Source organism: Malaclemys terrapin, chromosome 25 (assembly GCF_027887155.1).
Source record: "Malaclemys terrapin pileata isolate rMalTer1 chromosome 25, rMalTer1.hap1, whole genome shotgun sequence".
Taxonomy (NCBI): Eukaryota; Metazoa; Chordata; order Testudines; family Emydidae; genus Malaclemys; species Malaclemys terrapin.
Window position 1 is genome coordinate 14,930,802 of NC_071529.1, and position 18,410 is coordinate 14,949,211.

Sequence of the window (18,410 nt, forward strand, 5' to 3'; positions counted from 1 at the left end):
GGAATAGTCAGTCCTGGAAATTGTTTCATTCAATGGAGCCAGACATCTATCATTTACAAACATGGGTTATAGTGCTAAATAGTGCATACCTGGCAAAAAAGCATATGGAAGACCACAATAATAGAGAAATAAAAAACTTTTATTACAACAAAACATTAGTACAATGTTTAGTTTCAGGAACTTAAACATTACAATATTCTTTGTTTCAAACAGAAACTCGACTTTACCTTACAGGAAGCAATGTAATTCTTCCCGGTATGGAGGGTACTGCTTATCCAAGCAATTGCAGAAGTGAACAGCTGCCTTATAGGTCATGGGATCCAGAGCGATGTGGATCCATGAGGAATATCTAGGACTTCTAGTTATTTCTACATTTAACATTCATGTACTTTATAGGATGAAGCTTCCCCTAAACTGGTTATATTAAAGATGATTATATTCTATCTGAGAAGTGGCTGAAAATAACGCTAAGCCATACAAATACACTTATATTAACTGGGTCCTTTACAAACAAGTCTAACACTACAGTATACTATTGTAATTTCAGGTCAAAAGGCCCTTAAACTTTGTTAATCTGCACAATGCAGTCTGCCTCTAGTAAACATAAATATTCATTGACGCAATAGTCCTGTTATTTTATTGTTTACTGTAATGGAAAAATAATTTGGGGATAACATCAATAAGCAGTAGCAGAGAATACTTAGTGCATTTAAAAAGATGGCATATATTCTATATGTTTGGGGTGGTGTCTTTCTAACTTTGTGCAGAGAAGTATTAAAAATACATACAAAACATTTACTTACTAATAGACCATTCAGGTTGTTATAAAATACTATGTACACATATGGCACCTAAAAAGGATTACATTGCCAGTCTAGCTGGTCAGAGGTTTACGCTACTTCACTAATATTTTAAACAGAAAGATGGGACACAGAACATGCATTTCATGGCATGTGTTTAGTACAGCAAAAAAGGTACGATTGTCTGAAACGGCAGAAGAGTCTGAATATTCTACCTGATTTTTTTCTTAATGAAAGACACAGATAGGAGTCAGTTTAGTTATCCTTATTGGATATAGGTGTAAGATTCTTGTTAGTTTAACTACCCTGCTGTAACTATAGCTGAAGCGTGTACATGTACCACTACACTACGCCAATCAAGGGCCCCAAGGAACTTGTGAAATGGCTGACAGGTTAGTGGACTGAGCTAGATCCACAGTCAACACACATTTAAGTTTTCTACATCTTATAACTACTACTTTGTGTACAAAGGGCAGTCAGACTTTTTGTTTAAAAACATGTGCGCAGATGCCATTGAGCCACATCAATTCAATGTAAAAAAGCCTATTTAAAAATGAAGAGGTCCCCTGGAACTGGCATAAAAAAAAAAAGACTGCTGTGAAATTGACTACGCTCCATAGTGCCCATCACTCACTCACTCATGCAAACTGAACACACCGGAAGGGAGATAAAGTGCATCACACGGTAAACCAGGGCTGGCATTCACAAGTTAGACCACCCGGGCATGAAGTTATTTTTACATCTTCATTTAAAAATCTTAAGATCTCTAAGATGTACAAAAGCCAAGAGTTATTTCATAGTCAGGGCTATTATTAATTTTTGTTATAACCAAACAAGATCATGCTTGTGCATCCGCTGGCCTAGGCTGATCTGTGGTGATATGCAACCCCAAGATTGTTTAGATTGCAATTAAAATATGATAATCATGATATTTTACAACCAAATGCTCTATCAGTGCTGTTGATAAACTACATTCATCAGCACCTTGCCAAATGAGTTCATGCAAGTCTTTCAGAGCCAACAACTTCTGGATGTCAGCCTTGAACTTGATTTCCCCTCTTGAACAGGTGAGGCCTGCACCTTGCAAATTTTGACCTGCCCACTTGCTCTTGCAGCGTAATTCGAAAGCCAAGTAAAATCCAACAGGATGGTATTAGCACATGATTAGACTGTATCTGAGCTGTTACATTTTCATAGTAATTTTTACAAGCCTGGATTAGTCTGAATATTACAGCAAGGCAAGTTAATGATACAGAAAATGTCAAGTGAATTTCAAGAGGAAATATTAAGGGTCAGATGCAAGTCAGAAAAACCTGTACACATCATGCAGTTGAAAGACTTACCTAGTATTTCAGACATGATCTAGACTGCCTGCTGAATTGGAAAATGAGAAGTGTCAGTTCAGAAAGTTAAACTTTTAAAAAGAGTAAAATGTTTAGAAGAGCTTTCCAAAATTAGCTGCCCCCATTTAAGATGACCATAAAATGAACAAGAGAAAGTAAGCGGCTGTCTCAGCAACGTTTGGTTGTGTAGACATTTGGGATACCCTGGTTACTACTCCTTTCCCTTCCCTAAGACCCTGAGTTAGGCCTACACAGTGGAAATAATCCAAACAGTTAAATAAAGAGGAGGTAGAAAGGACAATGGAATTCACAAGAAATAATTGAGAAACTTTTGCGATGAGAATAAGGGGAGAGGGCTTAGCTGGATGGTTACTTCTGGGCAATGCTACTTCCATGGGACAATGTGTTGGATATTTCCCTTAGAGAATACTGTATTAAGTAATCTAGAACCAACATTGCCCTATTCATAAAACAATCTCAGATGTCAAAAAATTAAATAGCTTAATTGCAGCATTTATAGATGGTTGGGGTGAAAACAGAATAAATGGAGAATTCAAACATTTGAAGACTGAAGGTTTAAGATCACTAAAAGCTTCTTATTGGCAATTAGATTTCAAGAACTGATTGTTCCACTTCAACAGAAACACAAGTGCTAATTTGTCAGGGAATAGTGTGGCACTGCTACTCTTAAGTTTATAGAGGAAAATATATCGATGGCAAAAAAGTATTGATTGTCAAAGGCAGGCTGGATACAGGTTCATTTTTCAAACTCTCACTGGAATTAAATGTGTGCCATGTTCGGAAAAAAACTTCAAGTAGCTCCATTTTTAATATCCCGCTAGGAAATAATTTTGCTTTTGGTAATCCCTAATGTCCTCAGATATTTTAGAAGTGGACAGTTACTTTTTTTTACTGTTAACATTTTTACTGTTTTCACTCATTTAATCAGGTTGATTGTTTGTCTAAGTTTCTAATCAAGCTGGCAAAGAAGAGACCCAGAAACATGAAGGATGTCCAGATAGTGAAATCATCCCAAGTGCTGTCTCAAATGCTATTTTAGTAAGTCTCTGATGTTTTACCAATCATTTGTTACAAGTAAACTCTGGCATTTCTACAATATACAGAAACAAAGTATTTAACACACAGAGAAACATCCTGAAGTAATTTTATGAAAAAAGATTGTGCTTTTATTTTTATATAACAGGTATTCCTAACTATTGCATGTGCCTTCAGTTTTGGAGAACTAAGTGCATGGATGCCAATGGTATGTGAATTTCAGCTACTCAGGAGAAGAGAAGCTAAAGGAATATCAATATGTAAGTGCAAATAAAATTGGTGCTTTAAGAATACAGCTGGAGTTTGTTTTTTAAATTGAAGGAATTGTTGACAGACTAACTCCATATAAATCCTTGAAAATGAGGGTTGGACAAGAGAATTAACAGATTCTGCATCAAATTTTCTTAAAGTGGCAGGCATTTCATCACATCCCCTTAATAGGAATTTAGTTTTCCTGGGCTACTGTATGCTCTTCTCAATGATATACAAGAGAGAGGGATTTTAGGTGTTTGTTAATTATTTCCCATCCTCAGTATTTAAGTAAAGATGTTACTTTTATGCATCAAACCAGCAACCAGTTCAGTTATCCAAATCCTAATATACAATGACAACGTATTGAGCCTTACAAAATAGATAGCACCGTATTTCTTAAACCAGGTTTATTAGAGGAATGGTCTTCCAGGAATTAGCACTCAATCTGTGAGCGGGGCATTCTTCGCAAGCTTAAAGAATGCCGATGTATTTCCTGCAGCTGCCGTATTCTATCCTTTTGCCACATCAGATTTTGCGGCATAGGGTATCTTTGTGTACCATGTAAGCATCTGAATGGGATTCTTACATGGCAGGCTGCTGCTCTGCAGCGAGGCTGCGGCATGGGAGGGAGAAGCATCCATCGCTTTCTCTCAGCACAATAGCGGTAGGCCTCTTTTCTGTATTGCGTATCTATATCATCGCTGTTCTTCCACCCACCAATGATGAAAACATCATCTTTAAAATAGCAAATGGCTGCCCCTTCAATGCTAAGAACTTCTCGAGGTAAACTTTCAAGAATCTCTTCTGGTATTCTGCCAGAGATCTTTCTCTTAGCCTCTTCATTATCTATGGGGTAACTCTTGGGGCAGCATGATGCTGTCTGGTAAAAGTTTGTGTTGGCAACAGACATCTGAAAAGAGCAGTAGTTATCAATGAGTGGCAGAGATTCGATGTCTTGCCAGTGCCTTGTCTCTGTGTCATATCTGGTAATGACTGCCCTTAAACCATCTTCACTATCATCAACTGGGGTTCGAGCAGCAATGTAAACAAATCTATCTTCTATGGTGACTGCTTTGACATCACGAAGGATCTTTGGGGCTGACTCCAGGTTGTGCCATTTGTCTTGCTCGGGATTGTAAATGGTTACATCTTTAAAGCCAGGACTGAAGTTACCATGTCCACCAATACTGTACAAGTTCCCCTTGACTTCAGTGAGGCCAAAAGAATGCTTTCTGGTTATTAGATGAGAGACTTGCTCCCAGACATTTCTGTTGGGGTTGTACTTTTCTACAGTCTTGGCAAAGCCAGGTTCCATGGAGCCAGCCACATAAACATATGATTCTGTAACAGCAACAGCATGTCCATCAAGGTGATTATGTATGTGAGGTAAGTTTACCCACCTATCTTCATCAATGAAATACCCCACACACTCACTTAAATAATCCCCTCCCTCTGACACACCACCGATCACCATGATGACATCCATGTTCTGCCCATAGCGAGGCAGCAATGCTACAGGATAAGCAGAATGTTGTAAATTAGCAGACTGCAAGTTCTCAGCCCTCAGGGCATGATTTTCTACAGCTTCAGACACTAATTTAAGACAGGCTTCATTACTGGATACTAGCCTTTCAGATTTGACATGCCGGGTAAGGTAAGTGGGTTTCATCTGAGACAGTCTGAGCAGTTTAAAGAGTTCTTCAAAGTACCTCTCTCTTTCGTCAGCGTTTCTCTGAACCCACTTTAACACAGTCTCAAAAAGAACTTCTTCAGAGTCCACTGTGATTTCCAAGTCTGAAAGCCAGTCTCGGATGAGGTGAAAGGGTAATGTGTAGAACTCTTCATCTTGGATAACTTTGCAGAAGTTCCTTCTTATCATGTCTGCGGCTTTCAGGGCAAGCTGGTTCAAGGAATACATATGAGCTAAGCTATGAATAGCCACACAGTTGGAGAGATTCAGTTTTTTCTTCAGAAACTCTCCACAGAATTCCTTTAACCGCATCAATAAAAACCTGAAGAGCAAACAAAGATGAGTTAAGCCATGAACTGAGGGGAGTGAGGTTAAATCCAATCATATGTCTTTAACAAAAATGTGTTCATACTGCACAACAGCCAAGTTCCTGATGTACTTTAGGAAGTCAATGTTACATAACTGTTCTTTTAACAGCTCCCTTTAGCCATCTTGTAGCCTACAGATACATTCAAGGGCCGCAAGCCAAACTGCAATACTGGCTCTGTTTACTAGGTATATTAACTGCTGGTGAAATGGGGGCACCTATTAGATCAGTGCATTTAAGTTCAGATGCCTCCAACCAGTCCACTGTAACCTCTAGTGAATTATCACCTAAGGGAGATGAATTTGGTATGTCCAATCTCCAGTGTGCAGCTCAGCGAAGCTCTTTGGAGGTTAGGAATGCTGTGCATGATGTGTGCCCCCTCCCTGAAGGGAAGCTTTGATTCCTTCACCTTCAGAGAATTCAGGAGCTGTAAAATTTAGCTAAAAGAGATGGGCCTAATTACAAGGGTACAGAGATGAGAAGATGGCATAACATGATCCTGCTCCTATAGGAAGGACATAGGACTCAGGAGAGCATGCCACTGCTCCACCCCCACGACTGGTCATCCCTCCACATCTCCCCTGCCAGCTCCAGCATCCTCCCCCCCCATTCCAATGTAACCACTTTATGAGTAGCTGCTGTCCTCCAACCCCCCTCTCTTGCCCACCACCTCCAACCCACCATTTCTGCACTTCACTTACTAGCCACCTCCATCACCTTCTCTCCCTTGCCCCTTCACCTGCGCGCCTGTACTACACCAGCTTTTACCTTTCTCCACTGCGCCTCCCTGCCCCCTCACCTCTCCCCCCCCCACACACCACTCTAGCTACAAACAAACCAGACCACTGACTAGGGTGACAGATTTAGCCTGGCTACCCCAAATCTGAGTGCCGCCCCATGCTGCACTAGATCAAAACGCCACTCACTGAAATTTGGCGCAGCCAACCCTTCATCTGACAGCAAAATGGCCAGGCCAAGTCTACCATAGGCCTATGGGGAGGGGGGGCAGCAACATATTGAAGTTTTACAGGGGGAGCGGGGGAAGAGGGAAGATTGCCTTGGGCAGCCTCTGGCCAATCTCTTCCCTCCATTCACTTATCAGCCACCTCCTTCCCCACGCCCCTCATCTATGGGCCACCTCGGCCTACCCCAGCCCCCCACACTCCCCCTCACCTCAGCCCCCGGCGCCTGCACTTCCCCCCTGCCCGCCCCACCTTCTGCCCGGTCTCTCCCCTCACCTGTCGGCCACCCTGGCCCACCCCCCCCGCCTGCCCTTCCCCCCCCGCCCCCTCACCTGTCGGCTACCCTTCCCCCCCCCCCCGGCCCGCCCCCTCACCTGTCGGCTACCCCGGCCCGCCCCCACCTCCTGCCCTTCCCCCCCCGGCCCGCCCCCTCACCTGTCGGCTACCCCGGCCCGCCCCCACCTCCTGCCCTTCCTCCCCCGCCCCCTCACCTGTCGGCTACCCTGGCCCGCCCCCACCTCCTGCCCTTCCCCCCCAGGCCCGCCCCCTCACCTGTCGGCTACCCTGGCCCGCCCCCACCTCCTGCCCTTCCCCCCCAGGCCCGCCCCCTCACCTGTCGGCTACCCTGGCCCGCCCCCACCTCCTGCCCTTCCCCCCCAGGCCCGCCCCCTCACCTGTCGGCTACCCCGGCCCGCCCCCACCTCCTGCCCTTCCCCCCCCGGCCCGCCCCCTCACCTATCGGCCATCTCCAGCACCTCGTGCACGTTGCCCGGGCTGACGCGGATGCTGCCCGTGTACATGAAGCCGACCACCGCCTCCACCGTGTCCGGCTCGGGCCCCCCCTCCGAGCTCCACTTCCGCAGCTCCACCCGGCCGGAGCGCGACTCGGCGAAGCCGCCCGACAGCAGCGGGGTGAAGTAGTCGGTGGCGGCGGCCAGCACGGAGCGGTGGGCGCGGACCTCGCGGAGCGGCCCGGCGGCGCCGCCCCCGAAGGCCAGGGTGATGTCGCAGAAGAGGTCGAGGCGGCGCTGCTCGTTCTGCCGCCAGGCCAGCTCGCTGCAGTGCGCCGGGCACGCGAACTCCTCCGCCTCCGGCCCCAGCTCCGCCTCCGGCTCCGGCTCCGCGCCGCCGGGCCCCTCCGCGCCTTCCCCCGCGGGCCCGGCCTGCGTCTGAGGCGAGGCCGCGGCGGCCGCCGCCATCTTGCCCGCTGGCCAACGGCTCCCCGCGAGACCCAGGGGCGCCGCCGGAAGGACGTAGGAAGGGGGGGGGGGGAGTGGGACGTCACTCAACGCGCGCGCACCCCGAGAAGCGCGCGCCGCCTCACGCTGACGGGGGAGCAGCTCTACGTGGGAAAGGGGCGGGCTCGGCTCCGCCCCCTCGCCGCTTTCTCCTCAGGGAGTTCTAGAACCAGGCGGGGGGGGCGGGGCGTGTCCGCCGGTTCGAATCCCGCTGGGGACGGGGAGATGCGCGCGCATGTCCTCTTGCCTCAGTTTCCCTCTGTGTAAACGGGCGCTAATGAGGTGGGAGGTGTGGGGCTTTGCCTCACTGGCACGAGGAAGGGGCAGATTCAGGTAGCTGGGCGGGAGGCCAAGAAGGAGCGGACAGCATCCCCCCAGGTCGCCTTGGTGGAGGGCGGCCAGGCGCCGCACACCCTCAGGGGCTCCTGTCACGGCAGGGGCCCCTCTCCCCCATTTCTGAGCCAGCAGGTCCCTCCCACTGAGCATCCCGCCCAACCCTCATACCCCACGATGGGGGGTGGGCTCCCGCCCTCCCCCTTGGCAGCAGGCCCGTGGGCCTCCGCCGGACCAGGCCCGGGGTGCTGCCGTGCCTGAGGAAAGTCACGCTGGGGCCCTGCGCTGCTCCCCGGCATCCTCCCTGCTGGAGACACAAGCGACAGAGGCAGGTAGGACTGGGCCTTCAGCGCACTGGGCTCTGGCTGCATGTGGGGCTGGACAGCGAGGGCAAGGGGCAGGCGGGTGGGGGCTGAGGCTAAGGGCAGCAGAGATCCTAGGGCTGGCTGGGATAGGAGAGCCTCATCAGTCCAGAGACATCACTTCTCTTGCACCTGGAGCCTCTCCCACCTGCAACACGCAGGCTGCAGGCAAGTGGCCCAGGGCTTGGTTTATTAGAATCCATTGGGTCACCTCTGAAGTAATATCACAAAAGATACATCCAGCCGAAGTGTGATTTGATAGGTCTCCCTCTTTGGGAACCGCTATCTTACAGTGTGTATCCCATTGCTGGGGAATCCAGTTGTGTAGACAGCACTTGCTGTATCTGTGCCAAATGCTACCTACCTATGGTACCCACCGGTCAACGCTCAAGTATACCTTTACCCATAATCTCATGCAGCCTATCAAGCCCGAGAGAAGTTTTGAACCATATTCTCATTTCAATCTCTCTCTCTCTCTCTTCGTTGGGGAATTTTGCAGCATAGGGTCTTTACTAGGATGGCACGAGGCATTACTAATTTTCCTATCTTCAGGCTGTACTTTATTTATAGTGCAGGTGAGTTGAGAATTTACTTTTGTCACCATGATTCAATCAACTACAGCTCGTCTTACTCTAAATGACTTTAGACATTGGGATTATTAATGCAATATGATATAGCACCCCAACTTTCATGCAGTGTTACTGGAGCATTTATACATATTAAGTCCCTTAATTAAGCAAGCTGCAGAAAGGTATGTTGACCTTTTCCCCCTTGCATCTTAACTCATGCTGTAAGACCTTGCCCATTTCTGCCAAGTTTATCCAGGTACTTGTATATTGTCCCCATCACCACAGTAGCTTATCTCATACACATGACAAAAAACTGCTATGATTTTGACCATTTGCTACACATTAAGGCCTAAACTTTCAGAAGTGGCTACTGATTTGGGGTGCCCAATTGGAGATACTGAGGGCCTGATCTTCAGAAGGAAAACCCAAAGAAAGAGAGTAGACGTTATAGATCTGCAGAATGCAGGTTACCCAGTGTTTTAAAGTATTCTATTTCCCTGTGTAAAGTAAGATTCAGTACAAACAAATCTCAAGGTGCCAGCACTGAAAAAATACAAAATCCAGCTAAAAATGATTAATGTATTGTTTATTTAAGTTAGGTTACAATAATATAGAGACAAGTAGGATTATTATAGCAACTATAATTAATGGCCCACTGAATATGTATCTTGCATATGCAGATAATGTAGGGGGCCAGCGATTCCTGTAAGTAATGTGGTGGCCGTGTAAATATAGAAAATGCAATACAGGTAGTTTCACAGTTTTACCAAGAGTATATGTTACAACTTTACATTTTAAATTACTACACCAGAGTTTGAATGGCATTGGCTATATCAGCAGTGGTCCCACTACATAGGATATTATTGGGCGGTAGAGGTAAACACAGAGCAAACAAAGCTGAAAAACAACCTACGAGAGAACCCCAACCCATAGCTGATGGGTAACAATATTCTTCAGGTTTTGGTACCTCCTTTTGTCAGGAAGGTTACAACTTATTTTCAAGCTAACATGTCTAGTTCTTCAAGTCAAAAGCAGCTGTGTCCATGAGCAAAAAACAACCCCCCCTCCCATCTTAAAATCTTGTCAGAACACACACAAAATAAAACGAGTAGAAAAATTAAAAGAGGCTGGGGAGAAGAGACAAAGTTCAACTGCTTCCAAGCATGAAATACAGCAGGTAGCATATGGAATCTCACACTTTTGGTTTTATTTGCATCAGTTTCTAATGCTTCTAGAACAGCTGCTTTGCACAGTAGTTCTTGATTTCTATAAACCTATGGCCTTTACATTTAAGTCCCATGTGTAACCGTCTTCCATGCAGGCGACTTGCTTCTCTGTTTTGAAGCAATGCTACTGGCTATCACATGGTCATGTGCTCTGGTAGAACATAGGAGATGTCATCCCACGGGTGACGGTACAGACCTTGTTTCAGCCTCTTCTGATCCAGGTAATGTCCTAAAATGAAAGTGATTTTTACATGTAGCAATCCAGTTTCCATTCCTCCCAGACTGACCTTGCCTTGAAACTTGCTAGGTCCCTTCCTGGCCCCACAAATGATCATTATATCCTGAAGCATGACATCCGGTTACTCCTATTTTAAGGCATGACTACAAGCTCCAGGGGGGTGGGTGAGAATCCTAACTATTGTTCAAAAGTTACCCATCCAGTAGCTTTAATAACCCAGCACTGAGAGTATCCCAGCAGATTCTCCTGGGCTGGGAGTGTGCCTGATGCACCACATGCAGTCAGGACTGGTGTGAAGAATGAAGGGGTTTGTATGAGCTGTCTTTTGGTGGTGATGATGGGGAACATCACAATAATAGGGCTTTTGGGTGCATGTGAAACTTACCAATGAACCCCATACTTCTGCCAAGCACGAAGATGCCATTGAGGGCTCCGATGTCAATATATTCATCTGCTTCTTCCCTGCAATAAAAGCCAAACAATCCTTGGGAACAGGGTGCTTGGTACAATGGCTCCCAGAGCAGCTCTAAACCACCCCCAATGCAAATTCAAGGCCCAGTTCTCCTGGAAATCTTCCCCTCGCAGAGAGACCAGGCTTCTGCAGGGTGCCGTGCCTTGCAAACGTCACATGAACTCCTGGCCCCATTGGATGGCAGTGGGGAAACTCGCATCACATTAATGGGATCAGGATTGTACCCTCTCCCCCCAACTTCATACAGCAGCTAGAGAAGATATGTCAGTGTTTACCGGGTGAAGGAGCCGCAGTTCCTGAGCACATCAACAAAGGCGACTCCAATAAAGCCATCCACATTCAGGATAAGATTTGGTTTCTGAAGAAAGTGAAAAATGTTAACTGCTAGTAACTCGCACTCATCCGGCAACTTTCATCACAAAGGGCCTTAGGATGCTTTAGAGCAGTGGTTCTCAAAGTTCTGTACTGGTGACCCCTTTCACATCGCAAGCCTCTGAGTGTGACCCCCCCTTATCAATTAAAAATACTTTATATATTTAACACCATTATAAATGCTGGAGGCAAAGCGGGATTTGGGGTGGAGGCTGACAGCTTGTGACCCCCCCCACCATGCAATAACCTTGTGGCCCCCTGAGGGGTCCTGACCCCCCAGTTTGAGAACCCCTGCTTTAGAGGCTGCATGCAATAAGGGACACCCAAACTTTGTAACGCAGAGGTCTAGTCTGGCAATCTGCCGGAGAGCCAGGCAATCTGAATGACGGGGACTCCCCCCTCAGCATCTGCGTGTGGCTCTACCCAGTTCAAGGTGGACTTCTGCCGGGACCCAGCATCTCTGCAGACTACACCTCCTTATTAAATGAGGAGCGCAGTCACAGGCTACTCTGTAGAACGCTGGGGGCTATCACTGGCTGGCAGTTTGGCCTCTCCTGGTGTATAAGGCTCACTTCAGCCACAGCATATCCTGTAGCTGTGCCTGTCTCCGAGCTGGTGCTGTGTGTCTCTGGTTTTCATTAGCACCAATGCATTACTCCCTCGCCAGTTAAAACACTGGAACAAAACTCCAGCAATGACCCCAAAAGATTTTTTCTTCAAGGTAATAGAGAACAAAAATGCAGTGGGGGTGTTTTACCTTGGAAGTTGTAATTTTTTCTACTTCAAGTGCATAGTCCAGTAGTGGGGTAGCAGGAAAATGCTGCTTCACGTAGTCCTTGAGAATCTGAACTCTCATATCTGGGTTATTTATCTGCACGTTTAAGAACACATTATTTGCAGTAACAGCCAGACATGCATGTAAGAGTGCACATCTTACTGTACCTATCAATTCAAATAAACCCTTTGTTTGAAGCCAAGGTAATTAAATTTTGTCCTTCTAGCTTTTTTTTTTTTTTTTTTTTTTTTTTTTTTAATTAAATGTACTCAATTTAGAAATTTAGTTTTAAGTTTGTAAGGCCTGTGAATAGAGAAGACCAAATACTGAACTGTAAGAGATGAAAAATGTTAAGGGCTGTCATGAAGTAACTGCTTAAACAATGCTGAACTGCTCTCTCTACTGCTGACATATCACCCGAGTATCCAAAGACCACTTAACATACGTGTGTCAGTGATTTATTTTAAGGATTAGTCCAGAAACCACTTCTAAAAGTTGCCATCCTTCCTCCACTTGCTTTTTCTTCTATTCATTTTCCTCTCCCATTGAAGAAAGCCCTACTAAAACAAGGTAAGTTACTTACTGATTTGACCCTGTGTCCAATGCCCATGATCAGTTTCCCTTCTTTCTTCATCTTGTTGACGAACTCCATAGGGATAATACCACTGTCAAAGGCCTTACTGAACATCTTAGCTGCGGCATCCAGCGCACCACCAAATCGGTCTCCCTGTGCCCAACATACATAAGTTGAACTCCAGCAAAGATTTCTACAGTAGCATGTTACAATAGGTGCATGAACCAGGTGCATGAACCTAGGGTTACCATATTGAATAAAAAAAAAAAAAAAAAAAAAAAGAGGACCCTCCACGGGGCCCTGGCCCTGCCCATTTCCCACCCCAGCCCCGCCCCAACTCCGCTCCCTCCCACTCCCAGCCACGCGAAAAGGGCTGCCCGAGCGCTACCGGCTTCATGGTTTGCTGGGCAGCCCCCAGACCCTGCGCCCCCGGCCGGCGCTTCCCCAGCGCAGCTGGAGCCTGGGAGGGGAAGCGCCCAGCCGGGGGCGCAGGGTCTGGAGGCTGCCCGGCAAACCGTGAAGCTGGTAGCGCTCGGGCTTCGGGCAGCTCCTATGCCTCCGGACACTGCGCCCCCAGCCGGGCACTTCCCCTCCCGGGCTCCGGCGGCGCAGGGTCCAGAGGCATGGGGGCTGCCCAAAGCCCGTAGTACTCGGGCAACTCGGCTCTTAAACAGAGCCGAAGAGTCAGGGGAGGAGCAGAGCAGCCGCGGGAGGGGAAATGCCCGGCCGGCATTTTCCCGGACATGTTCGGCTTTTTGGCAATTCCCCCGGACGGGGGTTTGATTGCCAAAAAGCCGGACATGTCCGGGAAAAAACGGACGTATGGTAACCCTAATGAACCCTTCTCCCACAGCACCCCCCATACCCACAACAGGGACATTGTGAAAGCAAGATTAGACTATGCAGGCATCCAAGATAAAGAGCCAGCTGGGATTCATTGAACAACTGTAAACAACAACTAGAGATGTGACCTACCTCTAGGGACAAAAAGACAAATAAGATTAAAAGGCCCATTTAATTCTTGGTCACTTCTGAGGTTATGTCTACACTACCGTGGGATCAACACTCCAGCGATAGATGCACCCAGGGTCAATTTAGTGAGTCTAGTGAAGACCCGCTAAATCGATGGCACAGCGTTCTCCGGTTGACCCCGGTACTCTGCCAGGAACGAGAGGAGTAAGGTAAGTCGACGGGAGAGTGTCTCCTGGTGACCCAGCGCGGTGTAGTCACCGCAGTAAGTCAACCTAAGCTATGTCGACTCCAACTACGTTATTCACATAGCTGGAGTTGCCTAACTTACGTCAACTTACCACAGTAGTGTAGACATAGCCTGAGACTCCCAATAAAAAGGGGCCAGTTAGTGCTAATAGTGATGGTATTTTTTGTGATGTAGACAAAAAATACAAAACAAACCTAGACCCAAACCCATTTCACATAAAGAAACGTCAAACAGCAGTCACCTTTTGGTCACTACCCTTCTGGGGTTGGATTTAAACCAGTGATCTAGAGATGAAAGGGTCCAGTTCACACAGATATTTTCCTGTAGCTCTTAACTTGATCCAGTTTCATTAATGTATTTCCCCAGCTACTCCTCATTAGTATTGGATTCAACATAAAGCCAATGTTTTAATCAATGACAGAGTAATTAGGGGAGGACAATTGACGAGAGAGTAAGCGGGGCTCAGGCTTGTCTATGGCACAGGAGTCATGCCAAGTTCTAACTTGCTGCCGGGTCACTATTGCTACGGAGCGTAAGTAAAAATCAGATTGTATAGTAAGGAGAAAGACAATGTCTCAGATGTTAAATGCTTACAATAGTGAGAAGGCCTGAGGTGAGACTAGAGACCAGGTCTTTCCCAGCTCTTGCACAGACAATAGTGTTGTGGGCTCCCGATACGGCAGGTCCGTGATCTGCTGTTACCATCAAACACATCTCAATGAAGTGACAGGCGTACTTTGGTAACCTGGGGGGTGGGGGAGGAGCAGAGAGAGATGGGTGACATTACCTAATAGGAAGAAATCAACATGGACAGACCATGCATCTCTATTTTATACCAGATAATAAGGCTCTCTCCCATCCACACACTAAAACAAGGGGAGAGCTAGAAAGGAGATGCAGGATCAGACCTAATGCTGGGTCTCAGAGCCCAGAAAGTCTCCCTGAATTATCTGAGACTGCTAGAAAAAAAAAAAAAAAAAAAAAGCTGGTTTTATACCTCTGCTTAGTGCACTCAATGCTTTGTACAGTGGTATATTTCTCAGATAGTCTAATGGCTACAGCGTTCTGGCCATTTGATCAGTGATTTAAACCCAAAGGGAGTGAATGAAACGGACTATGGAATTTCTTTTCCCCCTATGGATAGCTATTTCATTATAGAATTGGCTCTCTGAGCTAAAGCCAAGATTTGAACCCAGGTCTCCACAGCTGAAAGCCAAGTGCATTTAACACCTCTGTCACAGAACCCAACCTTACACGCTGATGGAGGCCACCTTGGACATCCACTCATACTAGCATTCACTCAGTGTTAGCTGGGGTTGTCTTGGGTGCGTTGGAACGAAAGAGGAATTCTGTGTAAGAATATTTTATCAAGACTGTCTGTTAGTGGATGGTGTTTGAGGGAATTACTGCAAGTGACAGCTCCTGCACTGCACAGCAAGGACATGATTTTCAGAGGAGGTAGCAATAAATGTGCCCAGAAAGCTGCGGCATCCAGCGCACAACCAAATCGGTCTCCCTGTGCCCAGCATACATAAGTTGTTGAACAAATTCAGGTGTCTCGGGGCACCTGTCCATTTTTGTGGGCCCACCTGTTGTCCCCACCTTTGAAAATCTGGTCCCAAACTTGTATTTTCCACATCTTAACTGCAGATTATTTCCAGTTCACATCCAGATTCCTGGCAACACCAAATCCCCTTAAATCTGGGATCATTCAGCAGGCACATTTAGTTGGCTCACCTGGTGACCTAGTGGTTTCACTCAACATTGTTATGTAGGAAATTGAGTTCCATTCTTAGTTCCTTGGCCACCTGGACTGGCTAGAGGTGAGAGTATTGTGCAGGAGGTGTGTGTGTGTGTCTGTGTGTGTGTGTCATAGTCACTCCGTCCCTCCTCCCCGCCGCCCCTGTCAGCTGGAGGTCAGGCAAGGAGGGGGAGTATCTTTGCCACTCAGAAGGTTCCCTGCACATTGGTAACAAAATTTATAGGCTCTGCAGACAGCCCTGTCAGGTCTTTTTGTGCTGAAGGATGGAGGCCGTAAAACAGGGCCAAGAGAGGGGTAACAGAACTAACGCAGAGGGATTTCCTCAGTGCTCCACCATGTTTCTGGAATTCCCCCCCTCCTCAAAGTCAAAGAAGTGTAGGTGATCTTCAAACTCTGATATATTCTCAGAGAGAGCAGATATTGGGAGGGTATTTCCTGTACAATAGTCTCTCCTTGTTCATAAGGAAATACCAGAGTTACATCTGTGCCTAATCCCTATTAAAATCAAGCTAAATTTGAAGCCAAAAGGAATCAAGAGCATCCAAAAAGCAGCCTCACCTCCTCTGAAACCAGAGCAGGCCCAGGACCCCACCAATTCCCATCTCCTCTTTGAAGACCTCGGTGATAGGCATCCCAGCATAGATCAGCTCCTGGCCCCGCTCATCACAGATGCTGGTCATGAAAGAAGCTGGTTTCCGGATCAGACCCAGCTCCTGAAGGATGGAACAGAAAGAGGAGACTAATCCAATCCAGTTTAGAAATAAGGGACACCCTTCACCCCGGTTCTCCCTCCCCCCACAAACCAAACTGTTCTGCAAATGATGACATTGATTGCTCTTTACCCAACTCCAGTACCTGAATTAAGCCAAGAGGAATCGCTTTTCTCTAGTCCAATGCAGGGTAGCCTAACAGTTACTTGCCTACATTTTTTGGTGTCATCTGCTACCTGGTATAGAAGCTACATCCCCCCCCCCCCCCAATACCCAGCTCTACAGGTAATATTATGGAGCCCATGCTTTAAGATCTCTGCATTATCCCAGCATCAAGACATTGCTCCATCACACTGCATTTTATTGGTATGATGTTGCCCCGCTAAAGTCTTGAGACTCCTGGTCCCAGCATACATGCTGTTGTGAGTGAAACATCTGTAACCAGATTGTCAGGTGACAAAGCCATTGGTGGCAAAATGTGGGATGACTATCTTGGCACCATGCAGTACCTATTGTAGAAGAGTCTGGGAGGTCTAATGGATAATTCCAGCAATGTACGTCAGAAGCTTTTGGTACCTCTCCTTCACCTGGGAATCACTGATAAGTCAATGATCAGCATCAGATGGCATGAGAAACATACCTTCCACTACCTTCCCTCCCATAATAGTTTTATCATCTAAAATCTCCCAAACAATTTGAAATCCCAGCAAACATCCCAGCCAGCTCTGAAGTAACTGGATGGCAAGATACACAACCTACCCTTGCCCAAGAATAGTCCATTGGTACAGTGGGGGGAGGCACTTCCTGGGCTGGTTCGATCACTCCTTTGGAAACGAGATCTTCATACACAGACCTAGGCAGAGGGGGAACAAGAGACAGACATCAGCTCATTTTCAGTTCTCTAAGGGGACTCAAGTCAAGCAGTTCTGGTCCAAAATTCATATTATATATATTGAAAGACCTAGTATGAATAAAAGTGTTTTCACAAAACAAGGTTATCACATCTCCCCTGCCAGTTTAGAGGTAGTACCCCAGTGGTTTCCTATCCCCTGCAAACACCCCTATGTTCATGGTGCCCTGTTCATACCACTTACTGAATTACATCTCCAAGCTCATCAAAACTCTGGGGAACAAATACTCCAGCTTCTTTCAGGGCCTGGTTCTTTGCAACAGCAGTTTCAGAAGCCTGGTTGGCACAAGCTCCTGCATGGCCGAACTGCACCTATTAATGATGAGAGAAAGTACCAAGAAATCCAGTCATCTAATTGCTGATAAAGAGAGAGAAAATAGAGTCAGCTATTGGATTAGAAACCAGTGGACTAAAGTAACTCCACAAGCTTTAGGAAGGAAACCAAGTTGACTGGAGATGAAGAACTGGTAATGCACATGGTCATATCAACTTTCTATTCAGCTTCATTACTTCAAGCACTGGCACAAAGACCCTGACCCTCACTTGTTAATGCTGCAAGGCACAAAGCATTATCTAATCTGGAAGCTATATTATTACACTGTGGCTAATTACATTATTTTCCTCTACATCCCTGCCCCCAGAATTTTTACAGGGAAGCTGCATCTTCCTCATTTCCCTTTCCTAAACTGATGTACAGCATTATATGCCATTAAACAGCTGCCACATTCCAACTCAGGACATTCATGGCAATCCCTGTGTGTGCAGAATCCTTTGGGATCTTTCTGGATGAAATGTACTGCAGAAATATAGAACGCTACTATCATTTAGGATTTGTTAACTTCTACATCCATACATGCAGACTGCTAATGATGACAGATGTCTGGAAAGGTTTGGGTTCCTTGGGTGCAATGCAAGGAAGTGACCCCCCTTCCCAAGTGTGCATATTTTTCACACACACACACACACACACACACACCTACCTCTGAAGAGAACATGGTGGCACAGGTACCAATGCACCAGCAGACAACAGGCTTAGTGATGCGGCCCTCTTTAATACCCCTGCTGATCTTGTACTCTTCTGTGCCTCCAATCTGCAAAGAGAAACAAAGTAGTTGGACTGGGTTCAAGCTTACGTATTTCTGTAGAAGTCAGCTTTTAAAATCAGGGCAGCATTTCTAAA

At 46.6% G+C, this 18,410-nt stretch overlaps 2 protein-coding genes across 4 annotated transcripts in view; both read right to left on the minus strand.

Moving 5' to 3' along the window:
• Positions 1-121: 121 nt before the first annotated feature.
• Positions 122-7,699, minus strand: KLHL11 (kelch like family member 11). Its single transcript, XM_054014276.1, has 2 exons — positions 7,206-7,699; positions 122-5,463 (listed from the first exon to the last, which is right to left on the minus strand). Exons 1-2 carry the CDS (start codon positions 7,667-7,669, stop codon positions 3,885-3,887), a joined length of 2,043 nt encoding a protein of 680 aa, XP_053870251.1. The 5' UTR covers positions 7,670-7,699; the 3' UTR covers positions 122-3,884.
• A 1,842-nt stretch (positions 7,700-9,541) lies between these two features.
• ACLY (ATP citrate lyase) overlaps positions 9,542-18,410 on the minus strand; it is a 45,118-nt gene continuing 36,249 nt past the window's right edge. For all 3 annotated transcript variants that reach the window (XM_054014209.1, XM_054014207.1, XM_054014208.1), the window contains 10 exons: positions 18,211-18,321; positions 17,415-17,542; positions 17,080-17,173; positions 16,169-16,323; positions 14,443-14,593; positions 12,639-12,782; positions 12,038-12,151; positions 11,184-11,266; positions 10,822-10,898; positions 9,542-10,427 (listed from right to left, as the gene is read on the minus strand). In XM_054014209.1, coding sequence (XP_053870184.1) covers positions 10,333-10,427; positions 10,822-10,898; positions 11,184-11,266; positions 12,038-12,151; positions 12,639-12,782; positions 14,443-14,593; positions 16,169-16,323; positions 17,080-17,173; positions 17,415-17,542; positions 18,211-18,321 — 1,152 coding nt within the window. In that variant the 3' untranslated portion in view covers positions 9,542-10,332. The remainder of the gene's footprint in view (positions 10,428-10,821; positions 10,899-11,183; positions 11,267-12,037; positions 12,152-12,638; positions 12,783-14,442; positions 14,594-16,168; positions 16,324-17,079; positions 17,174-17,414; positions 17,543-18,210; positions 18,322-18,410) is intronic.